This window comes from Delphinus delphis, chromosome 6 (genome assembly GCF_949987515.2).
Source record: "Delphinus delphis chromosome 6, mDelDel1.2, whole genome shotgun sequence".
Lineage (NCBI taxonomy): Eukaryota > Metazoa > Chordata > Mammalia > Artiodactyla > Delphinidae > Delphinus > Delphinus delphis.
In genome coordinates, this window is record NC_082688.1 from 24019190 (window position 1) to 24033774 (window position 14585).

At 44.1% G+C, this 14585-nt stretch overlaps 1 protein-coding gene across 3 annotated transcripts in view; it reads left to right on the plus strand.

The window, feature by feature from the left end:
• The window catches only part of EPB41L4B (erythrocyte membrane protein band 4.1 like 4B), a 143663-nt gene that overhangs the window by 75474 nt on the left and 53604 nt on the right, over positions 1-14585 (plus strand). For 2 of the 3 annotated variants that reach the window (XM_060014360.1, XM_060014359.1), the window contains exon 15: positions 3286-3350. In XM_060014360.1, the coding sequence (XP_059870343.1) occupies positions 3286-3350 (65 nt within the window). Of the gene's footprint in view, positions 1-3285; positions 3351-5133; positions 7208-14585 lie in introns of those variants that run through there. The other variant, XM_060014361.1, reaches the window with a different exon arrangement.

Here is a 14585-nt window from a genome sequence, read left to right on the forward strand (position 1 = left end):
GTGAAAATTTTTGTTCTAGTTCTGTGAAAAATGCCACTGGTAGTTTGATAGGGATTGCACTGAATCTGTAGATTGCTTTGGGTAGTATAGTCATTTTCACAATGTTGATTCTTCCAACCCAAGAACATGGTATATCTCTCCATCTATTTGTATCATCTTTAATTTCTTTCATCAGTGTCTTACAGTTTTCTGCATACAGGTCTTTTGTCTCCTTAGGTAGGTTTATTCCTAGGTATTTTATTCTTTTTGTTGCAGTGGTAAATGGGAGTGTTTCCTTATTTCACTTTCAGATTTTTCATCATTAGGTATATAGGAATGCAAGAGATTTCTGTGCATTAATTTTGTATCCTGCTACTTTACCAAATTCATTGATTAGCTCTAGTAGTTTTCTGGTAGCCTCTTTAGGGAGAATCACATCACTGTTGCCCCATAATTTTTTCCTACTGTTCCTTGGCCCACACTTGTCTGCTGGGAAGCTGTCACCTCCACAAAGCCTTCTCCAGCCCCTTGATTAGAAATCACCAGCACCAGTGGTTCTCAGCCCCGCTGCATGTTAGAACAATCTGTCAAGCTTTAAAAAAATAATTGGTGCTTGGGCCTCAGCCTGGACTGGTTGAATCAGAAACTCTAGGGTGGGTGGGATCTGGGTATTGGCAAGCTGTGGTGCCTCTCTAAGGTGGTTCTGATGAGCGGCCAGGTGGGGGCCCTGAGCTAATGATGTGTCCCTGGCTTCCCAGGTTATCGTGTGCTGAGAGGCAGCACCCATGTCTGCTGACCCCCTAACATGGTGGCCAGCTTTCTTGTCCTGGGTAGGTGTGAATGTCCAAGGGACACTCCTCCCCTGAGTTTCTCTGCCCTAGCGCCAGTCTGGTTTTGAATGTCACAATAAAACTACTCCATGATGAGTTCACTTTGGAGCCTTATTCTAATCCGTCTCTTTCTGGATCCAATCAGTCTTATTACTGTAGATATTAACTCCTTAGTTGGGGGCAGGGATCCCAGTGTACGTTATCTTTATGAGACCTCCAAATTATGTTTCCGAAGAATTTTGTGATATCGTCTTCTGTACATGAAATCTTCTTCCCAATGCGCAGAACCTGGACGTGACTTCCGAGTTGTAGGGAATGAGTGTAAAAAGTGCTTTGCACCTGGAAGGGGAAAGGCCAGCTTTCCTGATCTCCTTGCTGCTGCCTTTGGGTTCTTGAATCTTCTTAGTCAGAGTTTTTTTTTTTTTTTTTTTTGGTCGGACTTTCAGGTGTGAGTGGCTAGACTGTTGTTGATGGGTGATTAGTGCTTGAAGGGGAGAAAAACAAATAAAATAAACAAAGCAAAGCATTCCCAGCTCAGCGCTGCCCTTGCCCCGGCAGCCTTGCAGGTAGAGGGAACGTCCAGGCGATTGTTCGTTGAAATCAAATCCATGACAACTGTCACCTGGATGTTGTTCTTCTCTTAACATCTTTGGCAACCACTGGCCCTCTGCTCCTTGCCAGCCTTTAGAGGTGCCATGATGGGAGTAAATTGACCAGGAAGAGAACATCCTGATAGGTGGCCCGGTAAGCATCTGAGCGCTGAGAAAGGTTTCCAGGAAGGTGGTATTGCATCCTTGGTGTTACTGTGAGCTCAGCAAGCTTAGCAAAGGACGGATTGCTGTGTCCTTGATGGGAGCACTGTTGGCATTTGGAGAGGGGCAGTTCTTCATTGCTTGCGACTGTCCTTAGAGTTACAGGAGGTTTAGCTTCCCTCTTCTCTGCCCAAGAGTTACAGGTAACCCTCCAGTCATTGTGACTAGCAAAACTGCACATACTCATTTCCAGTTGTCCCCAGGGAGATGTAACGGTCCTGGTTGAGAACCATGTGGGTTAACATTAAAAAATACTCCTTGACAGCTTTAGAGGGTGTATAAATTACCAAAGGAGACCAAGGAAGGTTCTGGAATATCCTCCTTCCAAGTCTCTATGGATAAGGTGCCCACCTCTCTCCAATGCATCTGATTTGGTTGTGTTTGAAGACAAGGTATATAGAATAGAAGGTCCACTTCTATTCTAGATTACTCTCTTTTGTTCAAGAGCCAGTTGGTGGAGCCTCTTTTGGGGCCTTGGCTGTATGGCCAAAACGCCTGAAACGGTTCAGCTTTGGGCAAATCATCTATCACCTCTGGGTTTCTGTATCCCCTAAGAGAGAGAAATATGAAGCGACTATTTCCAGGAGATTCTAAAGCCCTAGTCAGCTTTCAGATTCTGCCACTGAAATGTTTTCTCCAGGTTCCTCTTTCCAGTAGGATGTCCTCTGGGGGCTGCGGAATTGCCGACAGGCATCCTTGAAGGACAGGGGCCACTGGAATACAGAAGAGTCAGTGAGGGCATCTCAAGTCCATGAAAATGGAATGAACAGAATTGCTGAGAATTTTTCATAATAGAGAATGGACTTCTGCTTCTTAACCAGAACAGCAGGGAAGAAGAAGAAGGGGAAGAAATAATTAAAAGAATAATGGTGGCAAGCCTGTGGTGACTTAAATGTCAGGAGAACCTAATTTGCCCCATAGAAAATTTAGCCTTGAAGAGCCCCAGGGCTTCTGACACAGTCTGGGACCGCTGCCCTCTGCAGGCCAGAAGTGGACTGGCAGGCAGCCTGCCACCCACCCAGGCCAGCCTTATATCTTCACCCCCGGCCGTTTCGTGAGTCATCAGTCTGGATCCATTTTCTCATGTTAAAATGGGCAAACTACTTCTTTCCTTCTGTTTTATCAGGATAATGGTGCCCTGGATGGTTTGGGGTTTTGTTTGTTTGTTTCCGGGGCCGGGCGGGGGTGTGGGGGGATGTGGGGGGGGGTGTTTTGTTTTGGCTCACATTTTAGAAAAAATTTTTTTAACAAGAGAGAAAGAGTTCGCCCAGAGTCCTGCTGCCTTGGCATCCTCTGTCCAGTCGTTGTCTGTTGGCAGATGTAACTGTTTACACACAGTTGTTGTCATTTTCAGCAACGACAGAAATTGTTTCTAAGGAATAAATTACCGTCATTCTCTCCGTCTCTCTGGCCCCTTCCGTGGGTTCCCTTGGGAGAGATGAATATTGCCTTGCCTGGGCGCCCTAGGGCACCCTTTCAAGGCAGATGCCTTCCGCTTTCTTCTTGGAGGGCAGCCCCCAGCCTTTGTCACGGGGGAAACGTGATATCCTGGGAAACGTGCGCTCCCCCAGCCAGGGTTCAGTAAGAGCCTCTCCATTCACAGCCGGTGAAGACCATTGAAAGCAAAGGGCATCTAATAATCGAGTTTGGTGTTTTATTTCTAGCCTCAGTATCACCCCAATCTTCACCCCAGCCAGCCTCGGTGGCACCCGCACTCTCCAAACATCAGGTAAGTACCTGAGCTCATAGAGCCGTCCTTTCCTAAGCTCTCCTTTTCTACTTAGTTATGAATTGAAATTCTGTATCAGAAACAACTGTTAAAGAGTTGTCTTGTCCCGGAAGAGATGAATAACTTGCAAAGCAAAATAAGCCGGTGATGGGTCTGGATTTACTAAAGTTATGCTTGACGAAATAAAAATGAACTGGGTGGGGTTTTTTGTTTTGTTTTGTTTTAGTCATTCTAACCTCAGATATTTTGGGTTTGGTTTTATGTTTGAAATGTTACTTAAAATTTCTAAGTAACCTTTTCCTGTCCTGAGAATTCATTTACTAAAAATAAGACTAAGGCTCAGGGACTTTTGTTGTGGGATTTTTTTTTTTTCAGGGATGGGGTGGAGGGTTGCTTTTTGTGGTGACGGATCTTTTTCTAAACCTAGGGGTCGGTAAACTTTTTCTGTACAGGGCCAGATAGTCAATATTTTCAGCTTTGTGGTCTCTGTCACAGCTACTCAACTCTGCCATGGTAGCCTGAAAGCAGCCACAGGCGATACAGAAGTGAATGGGCCTGATTGTGTTCCCATAAAGCTTATTTATGAAAATAGACAGTGTGGGATTTAGGCTGAGGGCCGTGTTTACCCACCTCTGCCCTAACCTACCACAGCCCTTCCTGAGTAAACTGGCACCTGCCTTGTTGCATTTACGGTTAAGCTTGAGATTTTTTTTAATGCCAGCTTTGTAAAGGCAAACGTTCCTTTCATGATTTGAATTTCAGATCAGTGTTAATTGGTGTTTATGTGTGAAGCTCTTTCAGAAACATAGTTGGTGAATTCAGTTTGCAGAAAGTTATTTCTTAGCGAGATTGCTAGCCTTGCTCCTCGAGAAAGTGCGGCGAATGGAGTGATGGGAATAAATCCATTGAGAACAGGGCAAATGAGAGCAGTTAGTTCTTGATAGTTCCTACCAAGTTTGCTGGGGATCCTGTAGGACAACAGTGCAGTTTGATCATAAGCACTTGATATTCATGTAACATTTAAAAGCAAGTGAAATTAGTGAAGTAATACTTCTAAATGTTTCTGTGTTGCAAAGGCCGTTTCTTTTCCAGACATGAGACACAGAGAGATCTATAGAAAAGCTTTTCAATTTAACCTTGTGTTTACAAAATTGAACACTTATTTTTGCCTGTTTTACCATATTGGTTTCCTTGTGAGGCAGACCTGGCTGGGAATGCTAGGGAGGCTGGACCAGTGCTGCTCGCAGGTGGCCCTGCTGCCTGGCAGTATCAGTGTCACCTGCAAACTTGTTCATGCAGAGTCCCAGCCCCTCCCCCAGACCTGCTGCATCAGAATCTCTGGGGGTGGTTCCCAGCATATTGTGCTTTATCAGACTCTCCAGGAAAGGAGAATTATTTGGTCCAGCACTTTTGGAAAATGCTGCTTGAGGCGTTCACAGTGTCCGTTCACATGGCAACAGTTCTTGAGAATTCCCGTAGAAAAGGAACCTTTTTCACCACCGCCTCGCTTTCCCCAGACCGACTTGATCATCAGACACCCTTTGAGGGATGATGGTACAGCCAAGGGCAGAGCTGTTCTCAACTTGGAAGTTGATAGAGGACCCACATCTGAATTTTTTAAATACTTGAAAGTAGGAAACCCATTCATTTCCATCTGAAAGCCATCCCCATTTATGTGGTTCATGGTTTTTCTTGTCCGTTTCCTTTGTGCTTGTGTTGTTTCACTCACCTCTCTGCATTGTCTTCATACCCCCACTGACCACTCACTCTGCGAACAAAACAGGCCATCCTTTCAGGATGACAGGCCGCATTGGAAAGCATCGGCCAGTGGAGATGACAGCCATTTCGATTATGTCCACGACCAGAACCAGAAGAACTTAGGAGGAATGCAAAGTATGATGTATCGAGATAAACTCATGACTGCACTTTGAGAGACTGAAGCGTCTTACTTCCATTCACCATCATAGTTTCGTTACATCCCATGGAAAGTGTCTTGGCATCCCGTGGACGTGTTTGTAGAAATGTCTTCTAGGAATAGTTCTGAAAGGTGTTTTCCGTGTCTGTGTAAATATTTGAAAATAACCCCAGTAGGTAGCCCTAACTTACTGACTGCATTCTCAAAAAATGAAGGTAGTTAAAGGCTCAGGAATCGTTCTGATATTGTGATTTTAAAATTGGAGTATAAGTCTGTGTTTATCGTATTGCTGTGTACCTGTTGTTTCTTTGTTATTTAATGAATGGGACCAAAGAAAACCAGAAAAACTTGGGAAGATCGCTCCGTAGAGAGTACCATATAGTACAGTGGTGGGAATTGAGGTCACTGGGGGCCCAGCCTCTGCCATTGTGTGATCTTGGACAGACCATCTCCCCTCTGTTGGCCTCATTTTCCCCGTCTGAAAAGAGCAAGTTGGACTAAATGATCACAAGGTCCTCTCTGGCTCTACAGTTCTGTGATCTGTCAACGTTTCATATTCTTAGGCTGAGGACATAACATTCACACCTTCTTTAACAGAGGGTTACCTCTTTCAAAAGCTGAATAAAGTATATAACATGTTAAAGGTTATATCAATACAGGGAGATTTTGAATTTCCTATCTTAAAGCAGTTTAGTCATTTTGAATTCTCGCAGGTTTATTAATCAGAAATCACATAGCCTTTATTTTTATAGAAGTTGCTGCTCAAGTACAAGAATAATTTTTTAATGTCTTAACGATTGGTGCTGCTAACTTGCGTGCTTTCAGAAGACATAATTATGAATGCACACTGTCAATATATAGAGTTCAAGGGTTGGTTTTTATCCTAGGCTTCATTCTTTTGAGAAGCAACATGCAATATGAGATGCATTTATGGCTCAAATTGAAGCGTGTAAAATTTTAGTGAAGTTGTGCCAAAGCATCCCGTGCAAGAGGATAGGAGGGTGTTGCACAGTCTTTCTGTAGAACCAGAAATCAATACGTTGCCTTTTAGGGTAGAACTCGTACCAAACTCTTTATTTCCCGCCCCCGTTTCAAGCCCCCGAGTAAGACCTTTTTTTCTTCCTGTTAGGTAGGCCTGAGATACTTTCCTTAGTATTTTTGTGAAATCAATTCTTGTGCCATTTTTTATATATATAATTGTAATTTGGCCCTTTTAAGCCTTTTTAAAAAAAAATGTGTTTCCCTCCCTTGAGATAGTTTATTGCCAAAATCTGATCTTTTTTTTTTTTGGTTACCACAAAAATCTATCCAGAAGGAGGGAATCAGCTGCACACCGTGCACAGTGGAGTTGATCACCTATAAACGCTCCCTAAGATACATGTTTACAGGTGTATTTCCTTTTAGCAGATGTTTTGGTCCTCAGTTTACGTGCTGCGTACAGATAATTGTGTTCTGAATCTTTTGATTTCATTGATACAGTTTTACAAATGTGTTTGTGAGGAATAAAGATTATTCTTGCTTTTTTTTTTTTTTTTTTGACTCCATCTTCCTTTTATGCTGCACAAGAGGTATCATTTGTGGATGAAGTAGGTGATGGGACTTTGGAAGTCTGAAGGTGAACATTCAGTTAGGTGGCATGGAGCAAACTCATCCTGGAATGAGGTTGCTCTTAGGAAGGGTGGCCCTTTTTGTAGACTCCGTGGCTGAGGTGTTTATTCATCTGGGGCAGCTTCGGTGAAGGTTCTGATCACAGGTGGCAGTGGGGCTCCCGCTGTAACAGTCCTGTGGTGAGGGTGGGTGTTTGCCCTGGTGATTGCTGCTGTCCCGGGAGAGAGACCTCCAAACCTGTGTCTGTGGCCTCCTGGAGATTGTGTACGCTTATCTAATAACCTCTAATAAATACCTTTCTGCCTGAAGTACCTTGAGTGGATTCAATTGTCTGCAACCAAGAGGTCTAACCAGTGTGCATACATGTTAATTGTTAAAGGAAGCGTACGGTTTTCATCCTTCAACTTGGCGGACCTTTCTCTACTGCATTTGATAGCGGTGACCACTCACTCACAGCTTCTTGAAACTAATCTCTTGATTTCTGTGATCTCTGCTTCTCTAGCCCTTGGACTTTTTCTTCCGTCTTTGTCACAGCCTCTTCTGTCTTCCTGTTAAATATTGGTGTTCTCCCAGGGTTCTTCCTCTGCCCACTGCTTTTCTCCCTGATCACAGTCTACCTGCCCTTCTCATCTTGTCAAGATTTTATAAGTACTGTTGACTCTGAAGCTATTATCTCTAATGCAAACTACTCTGTGAGGTTTTATACTGACATGTCAACCTCTATATCCTTGTACACCTCAGACGTCACATGGCAAAACTTAAATTCATCCTCTTTTACTGAAAAAAACAAAACACAATAACTTCACTTGAATTCTCTTCTTTCTCACCAGGGTAAGCATTTATACATCATCCACAGCTCCTCTCCCTTTTGCCGCCCATGTCCAGGCAGTCCTCAGGTCTGTTCAGCTTGCCTCCTTAGTATTTGTATGTAGCCCTTCCTCCCTCCTTATCAACACTGATCTTGGAGTAGCATCTTCTGTCTGGCACTGATCTCTCTGACTCCAGTCTCCCGACGAGCTCATTCTCCTCGCAATCACTGGAGTGATCTTTCTAGAACACCGTCTGATTGCGTCCTTGCAGTGCTTGATATCTGCCGGGGTTCTCCATGACCCACAAGATGAAGTCCAAGCCCTTCTCTGGAATTCCCCCGCTATCTGCTCCTGTCCTGTTGCTCTAGCTAGCGTATTTTCCCCCCATTTCTCACCCTCCTGTTTAAACTCCTACAACACCAAACTGCGTGTAGTTCCTGGCATTCACCATACCCTGCTGTTACTCCCATCTGTGCCTTTGCAAATACTGTTCCTTCTGCCGAAAATGCTGTCACTCCCATCCTCTTTACCCAACTCCTGCTCATCCCTTAAGCCTCTGCTCAGACGCTGGCTATCTTCTCCCAGGGACTCTGACTGCCTCCACCCGCCTCTGCAAATTGGGCTAGTTCCTGTGCTCTGCTCCTCTACTTCCCCAGCCCCCGTGTGTATCTATGATGTATTCACTATTTTGTGTTAAAACTGCCTTTCTTATTCATCTCATCTTGGAGGCTGTACGTTCCTTAAGTGTAAGCTTTGTGTCACACTCTCCTTTGTTCCCCGGTGCCTGATGAGTAGCAGGTGCTCAATGAATGTCTGCTCAGCAGATGAATTACTCTGCATTCATTCTAAAGGAAACATCTAACCAGATGACAGGCAGGAACACATCACTTCTGAGCTGGTCTGAAGGTATCTGAACAACTGTATCCAGCTGGGAGCATCATCTTTTGAGCAGGACTTTGCCCACCACGTGCGTTCTGGATTCATCTGCTAAATGTGAATATTATTCACTGTGCCCACGGCGTTCTCATGGGAGCCTTCGCTATAATTTTGAGTGGGGCAAACGACGGTCCAGCCATGTGATACTGGAAACGCCGGTAGGTTGACACTGATCCACAGAAACGTACAGGGGCTAGTAGCCAGATGTGCGCTTCAAACTCTGCATGTGTCACTTCACTTGATCTTCCCAACTGCTCTGTGAAGTGGGTGATATTCTTTTCACACGTGGGGAAGTTCAGGCTTAGGGTCTAACCAAGCAGCTTGCCCATGGTCACTCAGAATTCTGACTTCAAAGTCTGTGTTCTCCGCTCCTGTGCCCTCACCGCTAATTATTCCACCATTTGGGACCCTGTCCATCCACATCTCCAGGAGACTGTTACTAGATGATGTTGAAGAGTTCACTCCACTGAAATCCAGAACTACCAGAAAGCCACCTTCCACCACTATCAGTGTAGTGACTGTCTGTCTCTCCTCCACACCCGTGGTCTGTAACCTTGCTCATCACCATCACCAGTGAGCTAGCAACCCTTCCCAATATCCCGCCCGTCCCCTCACCCCTCCTCCAGCAGTCTAGTCGCCCTGTCCATGCAGGCATTCGTGTACCGACAGCCCCCTTTTCAAAGGAGCGGAGATTGAGCGTTATTTTCTTAGTGAGCCACTCATTTGATATGATCCCCTTCTTCCTTCCCGAGAGCTCACAAACTGGTCATTTTTTCTGGAATATTACCTGCCAGCAAAACCAAACTCAGTATTCCATAAACTAACGGGATTAGGTCTTTGCATTTTTGAAACTTAGTTACTTACTGGTCTTGATCATCCACTGTTTTTCTGTGATCCCTGAGAATATCTAACAGTGAATTGACAGTATCGTCACATTAATGTAATTCATGTGGACTGGAAGTCTTGCAATCATGTCAGGTAATTACCTTGGCCTTCAAAACCCTCTTGCTCGTTTCATTTCTTGGTCTACCACTTCCACTGAAAATGGTCCTCCTTAACAGTGAAGATGAAGGAGTAAGGACAGTACGGGAGTCCTTTGTTTTTCTTGCCTGTTAATATCCCACCATGCTTCCAGGTCAGTGACTCCAGCCTCCTGGGCCCTGCTCTGAGCACAACAAATGATAGATCCTTTTTGTTGCCCTTAATTTTTCCAGCTTTTAACTAGTCTTTTAAGATCTGAGCTCATCAAAGAGCTCCTTGAGCAGCCGCATTGATCCATTTGGATGAGTATTTCCCACCCGGCTCTAAGTGAATTCCCTGACTGACTGAATCTTCCAAAAGTACCAGGTAAATACCCTAAATAGCCCTAGAATGATTTGCTTCCACCATTTTGCTCTAGGAGGCAACAAATGCCTAGGCAAGGTATAAGGGGGCAGAGATAGAGAAAAAGCAAACTGCAGCTAAAGAAAGGAAAGTCCCTTCGCACATGAAAGGTGGCACGTTTTAAGAAGCCCCAGCGTTATCTAAAAGGTGAAACAGAGGTGAAATTGACATTCAGCTGAGACTCCACTAAAGAAGCAATCCTCAACAATTCTGCAAAAAGGCCCATTTCCCCCCAAATTAGGAAACCAAATAATCGCTTGGACAGCTTGTTAAAAATGGAGATTGTGAGGCTCTATTTAGGGGGTCAGGGTGAGACCTAAGAACCTTCCTTTTAGTGGTCACTCCAAGGAGAGTCTGAGGTGGGCAGGCGCAGGACCACACTTTGGAAAAGCACAGCTTCCTGTCTTGTTATGTTTGCCCTTGTTTTAGTGGCTCAGTTTTTAACTGATTAGAGACCAACTCTTTTTCTTTTTTTTTTTTTTTAACATCTTTATTGGAGTATAATTGCTTTACCATGGTGTGTTAGTTTCTGCTTTCTAACAAAGTGAATCAGTTATACATGTACATATTCTTTTTCTTAAAGAGGCATGATGTTCAAAAGTAAATGGACGGGGACTTCCCTGGTGGCGCAGTGGTTAAGAATCCGCCTGTTGATGCAGGGGACACGGGTTCGAGCCCTGGTCCGGGAAGATCCCACATGCCGCAGAGCAACTAAGCCCGTGCACCACAACTACTGAGCCTGCGCTCTAGAGCCCGTGAGCCACAACTACTGAGCCCGTGCGCCACAACTACTGAAGCCTGCGTGCCGAGAGCTCGTGCTCCACAACAAGAGAAGCCACCACAATGAGAAGCCTGTGCACTGCAACGAAGAGTAGCCCCAGCTCGCAGCAACTAGAGAAAGCCTACGCGCAGCAACGAAGACCCAACGCAGCCAAAAATAAATTTAAAAAAAGTAAACAGACGGATACATCATAATCAGCTACATCTGTCTCCTCAGCATAGCTTTGCACTTCCTTGGGCTCATGGTGAAGCAGGAGAATGTAAGAATTCTAGTGGTTCTTTATATGGCTTTAATTTCATCACAACCTCCCTCCCCCAAAATCTGTCAAACCAAGACTTAGGTCATTGTTGGGCCCTCCTGCTGAAGTGAGAGGCCAGTGAATTCCAACCACTCGAGGAGGAGAGGGCATAGCACACCCCAGTCTAAGGACCCGTGCCAAGATTAGAGCGCACGGTGGGGTAACAGGTGGAAGTTTACGGAAGCAAAATGGCAGGATGTTGCAGGCTCATGAGAGAAGACTGCAGAGTCCAGTGTGGAGTGGTGATTTTGTTGGAGCACTTTGGACACGCTTTGGAATCTCAGGTAGTTTGAATCCCAGCTTTGCCCCTCACTAGCCGTGTGACCTTTGGCCTGTTTCTTATCTTCTCTATGCCTCATTTTCCTCATCCCAAAATGGAATTTAACAATGTCTCACTGTTATGAGAATTAAATGGCACTGTATGTGTGAGGTGCTTTGCACAATGTTTGATGCTAGCTGGTAGCAATTTTTAGCAGTTTTTGAGATTTAAGGCCTTAGCAGTCCATGTAGTGAGAAGCAGGACAAGGGGATTCAAAGTCTAGCTCAAGGAATGGTGTATCTCCTAGGTTGATGGGTTAAGATGTATGGTCTAAGTTTAGCAACAGAAAGGGGTGCTTCGTTCCAAAGGAAAGGTCACATGGAAGAGAGTTCACACAATAGGTAAAGACACAGCTCTGAAACTCTAACAAGTGAAAAGCAGAAACAGCATGGGGATGTTTTCAGAGGAGATAAAAGGAAATAGAAATGATATTTCTGTCTGAGAATACCAAGAAATAACTGTCCAGGCAGAATGTGGGCAGTGCTTTCTGACCTGCAAATGGGAGAATGGCCCTAGGGAAGGAATTGGTGAGACCACAGAGAATCCATTCTGCTGGGGCATCTGGGACTCAGAAGTTGAGAGAATTGAAACAGATCTGCTCAGTTCCCAGCCTGTCCCAACTTGAGATTTCATCTTACACAAAGCAGAGGGAGTTTTTAACTATTTGGAGACTAAGTAGAAAGTAATAAAGAGAACTGCTGTGCTATTCAACCTTTTTAAGGAAGTAATACAGACAGTGGTAAAAATTCAAAACTATCCAAAAGTTACTTTTCCTTTCCACCCTCTTATTCCCTAGTTTTCCCCAGAGGCAAACACTGTTAGCATTTCTTGTCAATCTAGAGCCATTCTGTGTTTAAACAGGCACATGTTTATTTAACCAATCAATACTGATGGACATTTAGGCTGCCCTGCATCTCTAAAATGACAGCTTTGCCGCCATCCTTATACACGTCGTGCACTTGAGCAAATCCATCTGTAGAATAAATTCCTTACAAGTAGAGATGCTGGGGCCAAAAGGAATGCACGTATTTAATTTAGATATTGCCTAATGAAGTTTACCTCCAAAGATATCCTACCTGATTACGCCTCTCGACACTATACACACAACAGCTATTTGACAGGGCCTCTGTGATCCCACAGGAGACATGCGCTTAGCCTTCGCTAACTTTTTTAAAACCTTGCTAGTCTGATGGGTAAAAATCAGAATTTCTGTTTCAGTTGTATTTCTCTGTAAGCAAGGTGGCACACCTTTTTATCACTTTGAATGCCATTTGTTCCTTGTTTACTGTGGAACATCTGGAGGCCCTAATCTTGAGTCGTACCCTTTAATAAAGATCAGACTGATGAAGTAAAATCCGTCATCTTAGCCTTTTTATAGTGAAGAAAGGGAAGCCTGGGAAGAGTCGATCTTTACCAGACATTCTGTGAAAGCAGCTTTCCAGAAGTTCAGGTAACAGTCAGCATGATACCTGCATGCCCTGGAGGTCTGAAAAAGGAAAAGGGGCAGCATGATAATAGCCAGGATGAAGGAATTGATTTCTAATATCCATGTTTCCTTTCCATTTGGGGAGTTGATTAAGAACTGTACACTCAGACACTGTGAATTTCCCTGGTGTATTTGATCAGGGAAGGACGGATATACATTTAATTACAATTAACATTCTAATATATGGAATCTAAAATCACAGCCACATCGCAGGACTTGCCAGTGGTTTTATTGGGGAAAGGCTGCAGAATTTAAAATACCAAACGGCTTAGTCGAGGCAATCCACTAAAAAGGGTTAGAATAATTAGAGGAACATCCCCGTAGGCTCATGTTACAAGAAACCTGCAGAAACCTACCTAATCCTCCCCTACTGAATAGGGAATGGTTTAAACATCCACTTTGTACCGCTGAGACCTCAAAAGCAAGAGGTGTTGCTGTGCTAACGGCTCCACTAGCCAGTTGCATTCCGTGGCTGGATAAAGACGCTGTAACTATATTTAAGGCAATTTTAAAAGCCCTTAAAATTAGGCCCAGTGTATGGCTTCAGAGGCTAACTAGGGGAGTTTGTAATAGAAGCTTCTGAAGAACCTACAAGAATTGGGGAACAGAGAGAGGACCATTTGAAGAGATTTTTAAGCACGAATGAAAACCGAAATAGATTAATCCTCATCTGTATCCCCTCAGGACCTCGTACCCCACATTCAGCTCCTGCTCACACTTGGTCTTGTGCAATTAGAATGTCCAGGACCTGCCCTGAACAGAGTCTGCATTTTATTCATCCAACTTGAACTTCTTTCTGGAATGAATCATCATTTCATTCATTTGGGTGAGTTGGATGGTGTCTGCCGAGTGGAAAAATAACACTCGCAGCTCATGCCCGATTCTGCCATAACTCTTGCAGAGTGCAAAGGGTGATAAAGAACGGGCTCTTTCGACATTATTTTACACACTAGCAGCTGTGCTTCCATGGCAACGATAATTTTGTCTTACTGTTCCTTGAGGGCTCCCGTGTGATGCTACTGGGGTATGCATTTAAAGCAGTGGCTAGGGGCAAGTCCGTGAATGCTGTTCCCCACCTGAAGAAAGAAAGAAAAGAAAAGGAATCTTCTTTTAAGGCAGAGAGTGGGCACTGATATGCAGAAATGAGAGGCAAAAAGAAAATCTGTAAGAAACCAAGGGAAAACAGTGTTGGATTTGTTAGAAGTGAATGCTGTGAAGGAAAACAGCAATATTTATGTCAGTATTTTTTTCCTTAAGGCAGGAAAAAGATTGAGTCCATTCTTAGTCATGAGCCTCTGTGCAAAAGTGAACTCATGAAATATTTATTCTTTGGACTCAGATCCTGAAATTTATCTGGAATTGCTAAAGTCCTAGATCTCACCGCAAAGTTACAGAGCCCTTCCTCACAGCTTCTTGCTGTCTCCTACACAGACAATTAGAATAAGACATCGTAAAACTTAGCAAGAACAATATCAAGGTAAAATGGATTTTCTGGCAGAAAATGTTCAAGGCCTGCTTGTCTGCTTACAGCCATTCATCGACACCAATGGATACCAGTTTCACCAAAGGAAAACTCCAGACTCAGAGATGGAGGTACACATCCTACCGTAGCTCACACGGGACAGAGACCCCGTTACCACCGAACAAATCGTAAAGGCTCTCATCATTCCTTAAGATGTGGAATATTTTACTCTGCAGTT